The sequence below is a fragment of the Myotis yumanensis genome, unplaced genomic scaffold (genome assembly GCF_028538775.1).
Source record: "Myotis yumanensis isolate MYYU_CA2020_CCGP unplaced genomic scaffold, mMyoYum1.0.hap1 SCAF_16, whole genome shotgun sequence".
Lineage (NCBI taxonomy): Eukaryota > Metazoa > Chordata > Mammalia > Chiroptera > Vespertilionidae > Myotis > Myotis yumanensis.
Window position 1 is genome coordinate 18,647,084 of NW_027223767.1, and position 13,631 is coordinate 18,660,714.

The 13,631-nt window shown below is 49.2% G+C and overlaps 1 protein-coding gene across 5 annotated transcripts in view; it reads left to right on the forward strand.

The window, feature by feature from the left end:
* Positions 1-13,631, forward strand: part of SLC43A2 (solute carrier family 43 member 2) — a 41,936-nt gene that overhangs the window by 11,676 nt on the left and 16,629 nt on the right. For 3 of the 5 annotated variants that reach the window (XM_070394461.1, XM_070394463.1, XM_070394462.1), the window contains exons 3-5: positions 2,103-2,328; positions 3,392-3,447; positions 4,261-4,337. In XM_070394461.1, coding sequence (XP_070250562.1) covers positions 2,103-2,328; positions 3,392-3,447; positions 4,261-4,337 — 359 coding nt within the window. Of the gene's footprint in view, positions 1-2,102; positions 2,329-3,391; positions 3,448-4,260; positions 4,338-13,631 lie in introns of those variants that run through there. The other 2 variants (XM_070394464.1, XM_070394465.1) reach the window with 2 other exon arrangements.

Sequence of the window (13,631 nt, forward strand, 5' to 3'; positions counted from 1 at the left end):
GCGGCTACGTCACTGTGTGTGACAGTGCTGAGTGGATCCCACTGGGCTCAGGTGACCCTGGTTGGCTGTTTTAGTTGCCAGTGTGGTGGGGCCTCTCTGGACAGCAGCGGGCCGAGTGGGGTGGGAATCTGGCTTGTTAGGAGGTTGTTTTCTTTAAAATATGTTTTTATTGATTTCAGAGAGGAAGGGAGAGAGCAACATCAATGATGAGAAAGAATCGTTGGTTAGCTGCTTCTTGCACGGCTCCCACTGGGGATCGAGCCCACAACCCGAGCATGTGCCCTGACTGGGAATCAAACCATGACCTCCTGGTTCATAGGTCAACACTCAACCATTGAGCCACACCTGCTGGACTGGCTTGTTAGGTTTTGTTTCTGTAGCTTCAGGAGGTTAACATTGTAGCTTTAATCTCCTTAAATCCCCTCTATCTTCAATTTGTATCCACATATCCTATTTGCTTTTTTCTTTCTTGATCCTTTTGGCCATTGTGATCTGAGTCCATTGTTTTCATTAATTCAGTAAACAACTGCTCTGTAAAGGACCTGAGTAAGGTGTTGGGGACTCAGGTGACCAGAACGCCGTCCCTGCCCTCCAGGCCCCCCAGCCCAGTGGGAGACTAGACACATATTCATGCTACCACAGGCACAGTTATGGAACTCTGCTGTGAGTTACTGTGCCGGGCTCTGCTGCCAGTCAGCTGCAACACTACCCCCATCCTGAGCCCCCAATAATAGTAATTATAGTAACTTTCAGCTATTACTTATTGAGCACTTTCTCTGCTTGTGTGAGTTCTAGAATGTCATCTGGATTTTCCTGTCTTCCCTAAAACTCTAGGAGGTAGATACTAATTGTTAGATTATGCCCATTCTACAGATTTAAAAAACTGAGGAAGAGTAAGCGTAAGTCATTTCTTCAAGGTCATATGAGTAGGAAGTGGAGGAACCAAAATGGGAACCCAGCACCTCACCCTCGATCTGCGTGCCCCCAGGAGGCCTCTTTGGTTAGAGGTTGGCATATGGCATGATTCACTCAAAGTGCATCCTTTTCCATGACCTTGGGGCAGCCCTGAGAGGCCTGGGCAGGCCTTTGCAGACCTCAGCTTTACAGCCCTGGCGCCAGAGGGCCGCAATCTGGAGGCTCGCAGTTCTCTGAAGAGAGGCATTTCCTTGTCTCTCCCAGTGTTACCTCCAATCTAATCAGGCCGCTCCTCTTTCTGCAGGATTAGTCAGCATCTAACTAGCAGTCCCAGCGAGGAGCGAGTCCTCAGCTGTGTTCTGGACCTGCCCCCCACCCTCGTGCTTCAGCTGCCGCAGCACTTTTCCCTTCCTATTCTTGTTGTCTTGCTGCGGGTGGACTTTGGAGAGAGCCATTAGGGCCAGGGTTCTAGTACAGGTGTGGCCTCAGGGACAGCAAATGCGGTGACTCTAGGGAGGAATATTAGAAAGTAAAAGGTCTCAACAAGTGAAAGCAAATAAATTGAGATTATTTTTAAAAATCCTTTCCCAAGGTGTTCCACAACATAGTGTGTGGAGATTGATAGCGTGAAAATGTGTGGGGCGGCGGTAGCATATGGGCTGCATGTTTGAGAAGTCACTGTGCTTAGCAGTAAAGGGGGCCCTGCTCCGAACTGACCGAGGGGAACGCCAGCGCGTTGCAGTGAGACCAGCAGCTGCCCTTCCCAGGTGGCCTAGAGTTGGCTCCTCTGTAGCTGCTGAGAAGGCTCTAGCCAACCTGGGGTCCCACTGCCAAGGCTGGGGCCTGCAGTCACTGTAGACTGGGAATAGGTGACTAGAACGGGAATCCCAACCTGGGGCTCATGGGTGCTTCAAGGGACACACAAAGCCCCTGAAATTGTGGGTAAGGCTTTGTGGGCATTTTCTGAGTCACGGGAGCATTGCTTTCTCTATTGGGTTCACCAAAGGATCTACGTCCCCTCCAAAGTTAAGAACCTTCGCATTATCATTCCAGGGGGCTTGGCACATGGACATCCAAGCCTGAGTCCTCAGGAGGCCCAGAGACAACCCCGCCGTTCCCAGTGGGGTGACTGAATGTGCATCTGCCCCTCTGATCTTTGGGAACCCCTGCCATGACCCTGTGATCAGGTTTCTCTCTCTCTGCACTCACAGAGAATGTCACCAACGGCACAGCGGGTGAATCAGAGCAGGAGGAGGAGGTGAGCTGGATGAATGGTTGGCTCAGCTGTAAGGCCCAAGATGAGATGCTAAACTTGGCCTTCACCGTGGGCTCCTTCCTGCTCAGTGCCATCACCCTGCCCCTGGGCATCGTCATGGACAAGTATGGCCCAAGGAAGCTCAGGCTGCTAGGCAGGTAAGTGTGTGGGACCCTGGGCTGAGTTCCCCACTGTAGGAATCCTGGTGCCTGCTACCAGGTACACTGCGGAGCTCCCTCAATGCCCACTCAGAGTTTCTACCCCATCTGCCACCAAATCAGTAGGTGCTCTGATCCTTGTCATGTGCCAGTATTGCATACAAAAGGCCCAGGGCCCCAGGCCTGCCTGGAAAGGTCTGGAGTTCTTGTCATTAAGAACACTGGCTTCCACACTCTTTATGACCTTCTACCTCTATCAGAAAAAAAGGTTTTGCAAAATGACTTCTAATATAAGCACATGGAGTTGTCAATTATCTATACATATGCCATTCTTAGTTTTTTATGTGCTTTGTGACACATATACAAAAATACAAATTAAAACGGCTGAGATTAAAAGTTGTAAAATAGAAGTCCCAATATTTCCCTACCATCGGCACTCGTGTGGATCATCAGGTGTACCCTCGGGGGGAGGGGCGGGGGGGGTGTCCCTGGTCTGTAAAGTTCCAGTGTGCCAGGCTCAGGGTCAGTCCACCCTCTCAGGTCACGGTCTCCCCTAGCCCGTCCCCTTCGAATGATCATCTTGAAGGGCAGTGGCTTGCAGTGAGCGAGCCCTGTGACCAGAGAGGGAATGGGTGGTGGAACAGTTTCATTCACTTTTTGAGGGGGATTCAGGAGCTGCCACTCATCTCTCCTGTGCCCAGTGTGTCCCGTCCATCCCCTGGCTGAGCGAGCGAGAGAGGGCACAATCCACTCTCACTTGAGAGCCTTGGCCCCCTCCGGTCTGGGGACGGGAAGGGGCAGTGCAGTGTGGTGTTTGCCAGAAGTGGCTTCCAGGCTTGAATTCCTGCTTGGGCACTTACTAGTTGGAGACTTTGGAGAAATCAGTTCTTTTTTTTCCTCTCATCAGTAAAATGGGCCAATTATACTCCTTAGAATTGTTAAATTAAATAAAATAGTGCATATAAAATTTCCAGAAATATCTAATACATAGTAAATACTCCCAAATAATAACAATATTAACAACAACAAGAAGAAATAATGTATTATCTCTGCTTGTTTTTAGTGCCTGCTTTGCTGTCTCCTGCTTGCTGATTGCATATGGAGCAAGTAACCCAAATTGTGAGGACACTTTTCCTCCACCCTTTTGTCAGGGACTGGGGAGCGTGCCATCTGCTCTAGGACGCTGTGCCAGGCCTGGTGCTCACTGCTCACGTTAAAGGGGATGCTTGTTAGGCCTTTACCCAGTTGCTTATCTCAAATGGGTGGCTGGGTAAAAGAATAATCGCCCCAGACTGATGTCTGAGGGAAGGTCCCAGGGTGTGTGAAACTCCCATCTCATCACCACGCCAGGCCAGTCCGCGTGGCCTCATTGATCCAACCTGAGAGGCAAGTTCCAAGAACTAGGCCAGCTGCAGCGGTATGTGCAGAATTGTCAGCTGTGTCCCTGAAGCTTAGAAGCCACCTGGTCCCCAGCCTTGTTCAGGTGAAGCTGTTGCTTCAAGGAAGTTTTGAACAAACACCAAAATAGGACTTGAATTTATTTCACCATCTATTGATTTGGGGGCACCTGTATTTTTGGTTTCAGTGAAGCTGCTTCTCACTTGCTGCTCAGGTTAATGGAGAACAGAGGGTGGGGACGCACCTTTTTAAAAGATGTATTTTTATTGATCAGAGAGGAAGGGAAAGAGAGAGAAAGAGAGAGAGACATCACTGATTGGCTGCCTCCTCACGCCCCACACTGGGGATTGAGCCCATAACCCGGGCTTGTGCCCTTGACCGGAATTGAACCCTGGACCCCTCAGTCATCAGGCCGACGCTCTATCCACTGAGCCAGACCAGCTAGGGCGGGAGGCCCCTTTTGTAAGAGCCCAAGCCCTGGCCTCCCTGAAGCCCAGCTGCGGTGCCTGATTGTGTGCCTTTGTTTTCCTGCAGCTCTCTCTGTGCTCATCTTCATCGCCCTGTCTCTGAACGGCTTTGGCGGGATGTGCATGACCTTCACCTCATTAACAGTAAGTATCCATTTCTTTAAGGCCTCCGTTCAGTCACCGCCTTGTGGCTTTGAGGAGCTTTTATTGGCTTCAATTTCCTTGTCTTCCACTCGCCTGCGTGTGCCTGGACATCCCAGCACAGAGGGCTGCTGCTGTGAAACGGCTGGAGAGCAAAGCCAGCCAGCGAGGCCTCCCCAGTGGGAGGCGGGGGTCCTGCAGCACAGCAGGCACGGCTCTCAGAGAGGCCATCCCTGCCTGCTGGCCGTGGCTTAGGCACTCAGGAAGCCAGCTTGCTAGCCATGTGTCCAGGGAAGACGGGAGCAGGGAGGAAAAAAGCTACCGCCCACTTTCTTTCTCTTATTTTCCATGACAGCCCTGGCGAACAGGGCAACCTAAAAACAAACCTCCCTCGCTCGGAATCTCCCACCCCTAACCATCGCCTTTGTCCAGGACTGAATGAGAAGCTCAGGGGAGCACACAGGCCGCCTCTCCTTGGTTTCTGGGATGCCAGGACACAGAGGGCCCCTCTAGGAAAGGAGAGGTTTTCTCAGGGTGCTGAGCACCCCCTGATCGGTAGCACCAGGGCGCCACGGAAGGTGAGAGAGACTGCAGTAAGGCTCAGGCTGAAGGAAAGAAAGCCAAACATGTCTTTCCTGGGAGGAAGAGGGACGCTCTCCGCAGGCTCGCCCAGTCCGGCAAGAGTGCCTTTCAGAGCTGGCCATTGGGAAAGAAGTGAGAATAATAGGCTCTTCAAAGAGATTTCTGTCCAACAGGAAAGCCTGGCCTGCCTCAGTTTCCCCGAGAAAAAGTTTTTATGATATAATACCTACCATCACCTTTCGTAGGATACTCTGGTTTCTGATTTCTCTTTCCACAAAGGAGTCAGGAGTTGGGGGGCCCTTGTTTAGCTGTGCGGGACTGGGGTCTGCTGGTCTTCCTGCAGGGAAGCTTGAATAGGTGCTGGCACCTCCGTGACCCCGTGTCTGCAGGCTGTGAGCCAGAGGCCACGGGCCCAGTATGTCCTCTGGTCACCCTTCCTACACTTGGCCTTGTTAACTTTACCCTGGTGGGAAGGACAACTGTCTGGGTCTGGGTCTTGGGAATGGAATATTCAGCGGCATCTCTTTAGGTGAGAAAGGCCATGGCACAGGGCCATGTATGCGGTGTGCTCGGGGAGGGGGTAGAACACACAGGTCTGGGGACTCTGGTTGCCCTGCTCCGGTGGTATGAGAGAGATTGGGTTTGTACCCTTTAGTGTATTTTGATTTTGATTTTTTTAACCAGGTAGATTAAAGAAAAGAAATATGTTCCCTCTCCCCACTCAAATACCCAGAGGTCAATAAATGTCGAAACTGTAGGAAATCTGTTAGAACTGCCAAATTCCACTAAGTTGTGTAAACTGTGTAACAGGAGTCATGGTTCTGTTTGTTCTTTGACAGCGTGAAAATTATCAACTCTTTCATCAAAAGGAAAATTAAAAACCTGGCAGCACCCCTCATGTTAGTCACTCTATGCCTATGTCATGGCAGTTATGAATTTTGGGATAAGAGAAAGAGATGGTCCTTGAACTTGAGGAGTTTATGCTCTGAGATGCAGAAAGATGCTTTACCGTGATAAAGCATAAGAGAAATGGATAAAAACCACCATGCCACGAATCCTCTCTAAGAAAGCCTTTAAAATGAACTTGTAGTTGTCTAAGAAAACTTTAGGAGGCTATTAAGCTCATAAAGATCTGTTTTCTTTTTAAATTATAAAACAAACGTTCTTATTTTAAAAAGTTAATATTTTCTTTTTCTTTTTTTGTTTAAATATATTTTATTGATTTTTTACAGAGAGGAAGGGGGAGGGATAGAGAGTTAGAAACATCGATTAGAGAGAAGCATCGATCAGCTGCCTCCTGCACATTCCCTACTGGGAGTGTGCCCGCAACCAAGGTACATGCCTTTGACCTGAATCGAACCTGGGACCCTTCAGTCCCCAGGCCAGTGCTCTATCCAGTGAGCCAAACCGGCCAGGCAAAAGTTAATATTTTCTAAGTATAAACTATAGACTGTAAAATTTTATAAGCCCACCTTTATCATTTTAGAATGTATCTCTTCAGTATTTAAAAAGAATTCACAGATTACCAATGTTATTCTTTTTTAAAAAGAAATACTGTTGCCCTAACCGGTTTGGCTCAGTGGATAGAGCATCGGCCTGCGGACTGAAGGGTCCCAGGTTCGATTCCAGTCAAGGGCATGTACCTTGGTTGCGGGCACATCCCCAGTAGGTGTGCAGGAGGCAGCTGACGGATGTTTCTCTCCCATCGATGTTTCTAACTCTCTGTCCCTCTCCCTTCCTCTCTGTAAAAAATCAATAAAATATGTATTAAAAAAGTAAAAAGAAATAAAAAGAAATACTGTTACAACTTGCCCTTTTCTTTTTCTTTTTAAAATATATTTCTTTATTGATTTCAGAGAGGAAGGAAGAGGGAGAGAGAGATAGAAACATCAGTGATGAGAGAGAATCATTTATTGGCTGCCTCTTGCACGCCCCTGACTGGGGATCGAGCCCGCAACCCAGGCATGTACCCTTGGCCAGAATCAATCCTGGGACCCTTCAGTCCGCAGGCCAACGCTCTATCCACTGAGCCAAACCGGCTAGGGCTTTCTTTTTTTTTTAAATATATTTTTATTGATTTCAGAGAGGAAGGGAGAGTGAGATAGAAGCATCAATGATAAGAGAGAATCATTGATCGGCTGCCTCCTGCACTCCCCACCCCAGGCACTGAGCCTGCAACTCAGGCATGTGTCCTGACCGGGAATCGAACCTTGACTTCCTGGTTCATAGGTCGATGCTCAACCACCGAGCCACACTGGCCAGGCACAACTTGCCTTTTTCACTTAACAATGTATTTTTTTACATCTTTTCCTGCCAGTGCTTAGAAATCTACCTTACTATTTTAAGCTCTCGAGATCTACCTCATTATTAAGAAGTTCCATGTAATTCTATAATACGGATATACCATAATTTATTTAACCAGCTTCCTACTAATGGACACTTGGGTTTGTTTCCAATTTTTCTGATTTATGATGCTGCTGAAGTGAACGTTCCTGTACATATATTTCTGTAAAATAAGTTCCTGGAAGTGGGATTGCGGGGCCGCAGGATCAGTGTGTTTGAAATGTTAACGGATACTGTCAGTGGTCTTTCCAAAAGCTTATACTGTCTGTACATGGTGCCCTCCTACCCTCGCGTATGAGAGTGCCTTTTTCCCCACACCCCTTCCAGCACCCTGTCATTATTCTTTCCAACACTAGCCCATCTGATCTGGTAAAACATGATATTCCATGATGTAACATTTTTTTTCTTTAATGGTTAGTAAGACGAGCATCTTTCCACCTCTTATTTGTGGTGGTTTGTATTCTGTGAAGTGCTGCTTTGTGTCTATTTTTCTATAGGATTACCTTTCATATGCAAAGCCATTAGCTCTTTCTGAGTGAGCAAGGGGTCTGACCCAGGGTTTTCAGGCTTCTCTGTGGTCTGTGAATAAGCCCGAGGAGGGCTGTGCTCTCCCTTGAGATTATATGCAAACAGTGTGTTCATGCTCCGCAGGTGCATTTTTCTGCGGGAGGGTCCATTGCTTTCAGCAACCTCTAGGTCTCTGTAGAGGCCAGACGCATGCAGTGGGGGTGTTCCTATCCACGTCTCACTTCCACTGGGAGGCAAAAGGCCACACAGGCCAGATGGTGACCAGGCAAGAAAACCACCTGATCGGCACTGACTAGTAAAGTGTTTGGATAGCAGGGACCTATTTAAGGGGGGCTGGTGGCTGGTCCTCTAAGGTCCCCATTCCTGGGTCTAGAACACACAGACCAGCACACTGCGACCCCAGGCCAAATGGAGGCCACTCCAGGGAAGTGGGTGTTGTGAACAGTTTTATTGGTACACAGCCACGCCCACATTTCTTTTGTGCAGTGGCTGCAGAATGAAGTAGTTGTACAGAGACTATATGGCCTGTAAAACCGAAAATATTTTCTGTCTGGCCTTTTACAGAAAAAGTTTGATTTGAGAGGCACCAAGAAGCTGCTTAATCACTATCTTCTGTGGGAAGCTGGGGAGGGGGCTGACACAACTCTCACCCCACATCCCGCTGACCCTACCCCCTTCTAGGTACACAGGCCAACTCCCTAAGCACTGTTCCTGAAGTGCTGTTTTGTTTTGTTAATTCTCACCTGAGGATATTTTTTCCACTGATTTTTAGAAAGAGTGGAAAGGAGGGGAGAGACAGAGAGTGAAACATCAGTGTGAGAGAGACCCATCGATTGGTTGCCTCCTGCACATGCCGAGGAGGGCTGGGGATCAAACTTGTTTTTTTGTTTTTCTGAAGCGCTTTTTAAGTCCTCTCCTTCCCCTCCACGGCTGCTCCTGGCCTGAGGCTTCTCCGTGGGCATCCTCCTGTCTCCTGAGGCCTCAGATGAGGGCTCCCATGCTGCTCCTCCTCCAGAGCAGACCCTGAAAGGGGGCTGAGCAGCAGGTCAGCAAGGGCAGGCCTGGAGCTCTTGGGCAATGAGCTAGGGCTGGCCGCAGCTTCTGCTAAGAGGAGCTGAGTCTCGTCCTGACACAGCCCAGGCCTTTAAAAAGCAGAACTGTCAGGAGCAGTTCCCCAGACGCCGAGCTAGCAGCACATGGCACTTTCTGTTTGTGTCTCCCGCCCATATTCCAATTTGGGGGACAAAGGAGTCTTCAGGGTCGCCTTTAGGAGCATCTGAAGCAAGTCTACAACTGCGGTGGGGCCGTGGATAATTGCTCCATGATAACCTGGGAATTGGGGGGGATGTGTTGTCATGGAAACCTTACTTTGGGGACTTTCTGAGTCCCAGGGGGTCTAGTGTTGCATGGGTTGTGGTATAAAGATGTACAGGCCCTGTAAGCTGTTACCTCAGTTGGTGGAGAGGGCCCCCAAATTGGCAAAATTGCCTTTCCCCACAGGTCAGGATGGGTTGGCAGATAGGCCTCCTTCACAGAGCCCAAGAGATCTGCCAATGGGTGATCCTTTCCTCGGAGGGGGTGGGGCTCAGAGGGCCAGGGAATCCATACCAGGAGGCTACCTGACGGCCAGCACTGGGCTCCCAGGTCCCTGCAGCAGAGGGTGATGTCCTGAGGGGAGGGTGCCAGGTCGTTCGAGGGGTGCAGAGCACTCCCCGGGTGCCGAGCCTCATCCTCCCGCCCCCGCCCCCACCTGGACAGCACACTTTGGTCTGTTTGCTCAGTGCTTTGCATTTGTACAACCCTTTAACTCGCTTCATCGGCCGGAGCACAAATACCAGCCAGGGCTGAGCCGGCGTCTTTGGGTCGCCACCCCACAATCCAGGGCCTGGGTTGCTTAGAGATGGGAGCAGATGCAGCCAACATTGTGGACATGTCTTTTACACTTCATTACTCTGACCCCTGTCCGTGTGGGCAGGACGGGGAGTTCTGAGCTGAAGCCCTCACAGAAAAGTGATTACAAAACGTTGCCAGGCTCCTTGATTAAAAATTTCTCTGTGGGCTTTTCCTATTTGATTCAGTGAAGTCTGACTTTGAACCTGAGGAAGAAGTGATCCCATGGCAGTGGGGATCTGAGTCTGAAGGAAACAGAATAAACATCCCTCTGGCAAAACCTGAGAGGAGAGGAGGGAAGGATTGGGATGCAGCCATGAAGCAGGTGTCCCGTGAGGGGCTGGAGGTTAGCGTTCTGCTCAGCTGACCTGTTTCTACGGGAGTCGGTCAGCTCGGTCAGCCCTCCGGGAGCCCAGGGGCCAGGTGAGCAGGACTCGCCCAGAGCCGGAAGCCCGTTCTCCCTCTCCGTTTCTGTTCTGTGCCTCGTGAACCCAAAGCAGTCAGCTGATCGCCACTGGCCTGGGAAAAATTCACCCATCGAGGGTTCCGCATTGTGAACTTGCTTCAGCATGTGACAAGTTCAGGGGTGGACAGAAAGTGTAGTGGGGGCACCGGCAGGGCTGGACCTGGCTGGGAAGGCAGATGAGGTGGCCGGGGGAGTGGAGGCCCTCCTCCCACCCCTTCAGCAGTGAAGCGGAAAGGTGACCACAGGGCCTGCTCCTGACATTAAGTGTTTGGAGCTGCCAGGTGGTTTGGGGTTAGGAAATAGCTCGGCTTTGCTGAGTCTGCTTGTCTAGACTGGTACCTGGATCCTGGCCTGTACAGGTTGTACAGAGCTCTGGGTGTGTACACCAGCCACTTGAGGACAAGGCTCACCTCTGGAACGGGCCTGAGGGCCAGCATGCCAGCCTCCACCCAGGCTGCACGTGGCAGCTCCCCAAGGGCCAGGGTGTGCCCCAGCTGGTGGGCTCAGGAAGCCACAAATGTGGAAAGTCAGTGTCAGGTGGCTACACAGGGGCCCTTCTGTCCCTGCCTACCAGCAACCCCAAGGGCTGTCTTGGGGGCCCCTGGGTGGAGAGGCATCTTAGAGGATCTTCTAGGGAAGGCAGCCCATCCTCACCGCCCTGCAGCCTCGGCCTCTGGGGACTCTCATCTAGTAGCCTTGCTCTGTGCCCAGAAATCCAGGGGGGGCCGCCTGCAGCTGCTGTTTTCCCTCTGGGAAGGTCACACAGCCCAGGCCTGTTTCCCGGGCAGCTGAGGGGCTGAGAGAATGAGTCACCAACAGCATCCCCTGGGAGGGAGCACAGAGCCCACTGCAGCCCTACCCTCGCAGGCAGGGGTGGCGGTGGAAGCACTCAGAGCTGGGGGACGGGCCTGCACTCCCCGCACCTGTGAGTGCAGTGAATCCTGAGTCAGGAAAGTCTCTGTTGAGTGTTTTCCCCGCATCTGTCATTGCAGCACGGCTCCGGCTTCCTTCTTGGCAGCCGAGCTGGCTCTTCCCCTCCACCTGGCCCTTGACGCCCACACTAGAGCACTCTGCTCAGGACTCAGCCATCACTCCATCACCAGGCTTCTGAGCAGCCATTATGTGCAGCTGAGGTCGAGCAGAGGCAGAGGGAGAGAAGGAGGAAGGAGAGGCGTGGAGACCAGTGGGAGGAGGAGACTCAGGTGGGAAGATGAAACAGGAGAGTCCACGTGATGGTGTGGCCCAGGACCATGGGAGGTCAGCCAGGGAAGTTCGGGGCGGGGAGGAGCCGATGGGTCTAACAGGAGGATCAGAGGAAGAGCAGACAGACGCTGCACTAGGAACACAGACGCATGAGAGGAGTGAGGGTCTTTGCTTTGGGGCCCAACTGAGTGTGTACAGAGCAGCCCAACAGTTGTGCACATAAACTTGACCTCCTTTGGATCCCTAATTTGACCCTTACCAGCTTGGGGGTGTTCCATGACTTTTCTAATCCTAAAGTGTTTTAACCATTATGTGAGGTTAAAAAGTGATACCTGCCCCATTACGGTTGTTTGGAGGTTTGTTGTTTAATTTAAAAAAAAATATTTTTATTGATTTCAGAGAGGAAGGGAGGAGAGAGAGATAGAAACATCAGTGATGAGAGAGAATCATCGATCAGCTGCCTCCTGCACGCCCCACACTGGGGGTCGAGCCCTTAACCTGGGCATGTGTCCAAATCGTGACCTCCTGGTTCATGAGTTAATGCTCAACCACTGAGCCACGCCAGCTAGGCCTGTTTGGAGGGTTTTTAAGATAATATATACAGTAGATATTACAAATAGTTGCTATTATAATGATGCCATTATATTATAATAACATATTATTATATTAATATAATCATGCTATATATTATTATATACCACCACTTAATAATAAGGAAAATCCTTTGATCATGCCGCCCCTGGGCACAACAAATGGGGAAATTTCTGGCAGGCAGGACAGCTTTGGGAGGAAGGGAAGGAAGTGGCTTAAAAGATCACACAATTAGTATTAACATTTAAAAATAATCAGTGTCCACAGGGAAACCCTCTCTTCTGCTGTGCTTGCTATGCTTCTGTGTCCACGGCTGCCAGGATGTTTATGCTTTGGGTTTCATTGGTCAAGGTCATTCTTGATGTTCTTTTCAGAGAGATTTCACCTGACAGAAATGCTAAAAGCTGAAAAACACTTTGACTTCCTCTTTCAACACTTCTGTTGGCAAAAAAAGCCATGAACTAAGAAGTTAAATGGCAAACTAGGAAAACATACCTGCAGTGTATGAATAAACTGTGACTGCCTTATATATAAAGAGCCTAATCAAAATCAATATAAAAATATTAACATCCTTATAGGGATAAAAGGACAAATGGAGAATATAAATGACTTTTAAAACTGTAGAAAAACGTTCAAAGTCAGTAATTAAATAAATGTATGTTTTTTAAATTTTAAAGTTTTCTTAGTCATGGAAAATTTAAATACATATGGTATTAGAGAGAATAGTATAATGAACCCCACATACCCATCCTGCAACTTCAGCAATTAATCAGCTCATGGCCATCCTTGTTTCATTTCTTTTTTTTTTTTTTTTTTAAATATATTTTTTACAGAGAGGAAGGGAGAGAGATAGAGAGTCAGAAACATCGATGAGAGAGAAACATCGATCAGCTGCCCTCTGCACATCTCCCACTGGGGATGTGCCCGCAACCCAGGTACATGCCCTTGACCGGAATCGAACCCGGGACCCTTCAGTCCGCAGGCCGATGCTCTATCTACTGAGCCAAACCGGTTTCGGCACCTTGTTTCATTTCTACCTCCACCCACCATCCAGGTTACTTATAAACAAACATCAGTCACTAATTCATTTCATTCATATCCTCAAAGAAATGGATTTTACCACAGCAGGATATTGGTGAAGTGGCAAATATTAAAAATAATGGTAATGAACAATGTTGGAATGGCTACAGTGAAACAGGCACTCTACTATGCTGCTGGTGGGAAAATCGATTGGTATAAGTGTTCTAGAAGGCAATTTGGCACAGAGTATGACAACTGATTCTCTTTCGGGACTTTATCTTAAGGAAATAATAGCTATATGCACATATATTTATCTTCAAAGATGTTCATTTAAGGATGCTCATTGGTTGTTTATGATAAAAATTAAAAAGGCCCTGAGGGCCCGGCTAGTGTGGCTCAGTGGTTGAGCATTGACCTATGAACCCGGAGGTCTTGGTTCGATTCCCGGTCAGGGCACATGCTCAGGTTGCAGGCTCCATCCCAGTGTTGTGTGTGCAGGAGGCAGCCGATCGATGATTCTCTCTCATCATTGATGTTTCTGTCTCTCTCTCCCTCTCCCTTCCTCTCTGAAATCAATAAAAATATTTTTTAAAAATAAATAAATAAAAGGCCCTGAGGCCCAACCTCAAAGAAATGCATAAAGTGTGGACCAGATAGTCATTACAAACTATGTT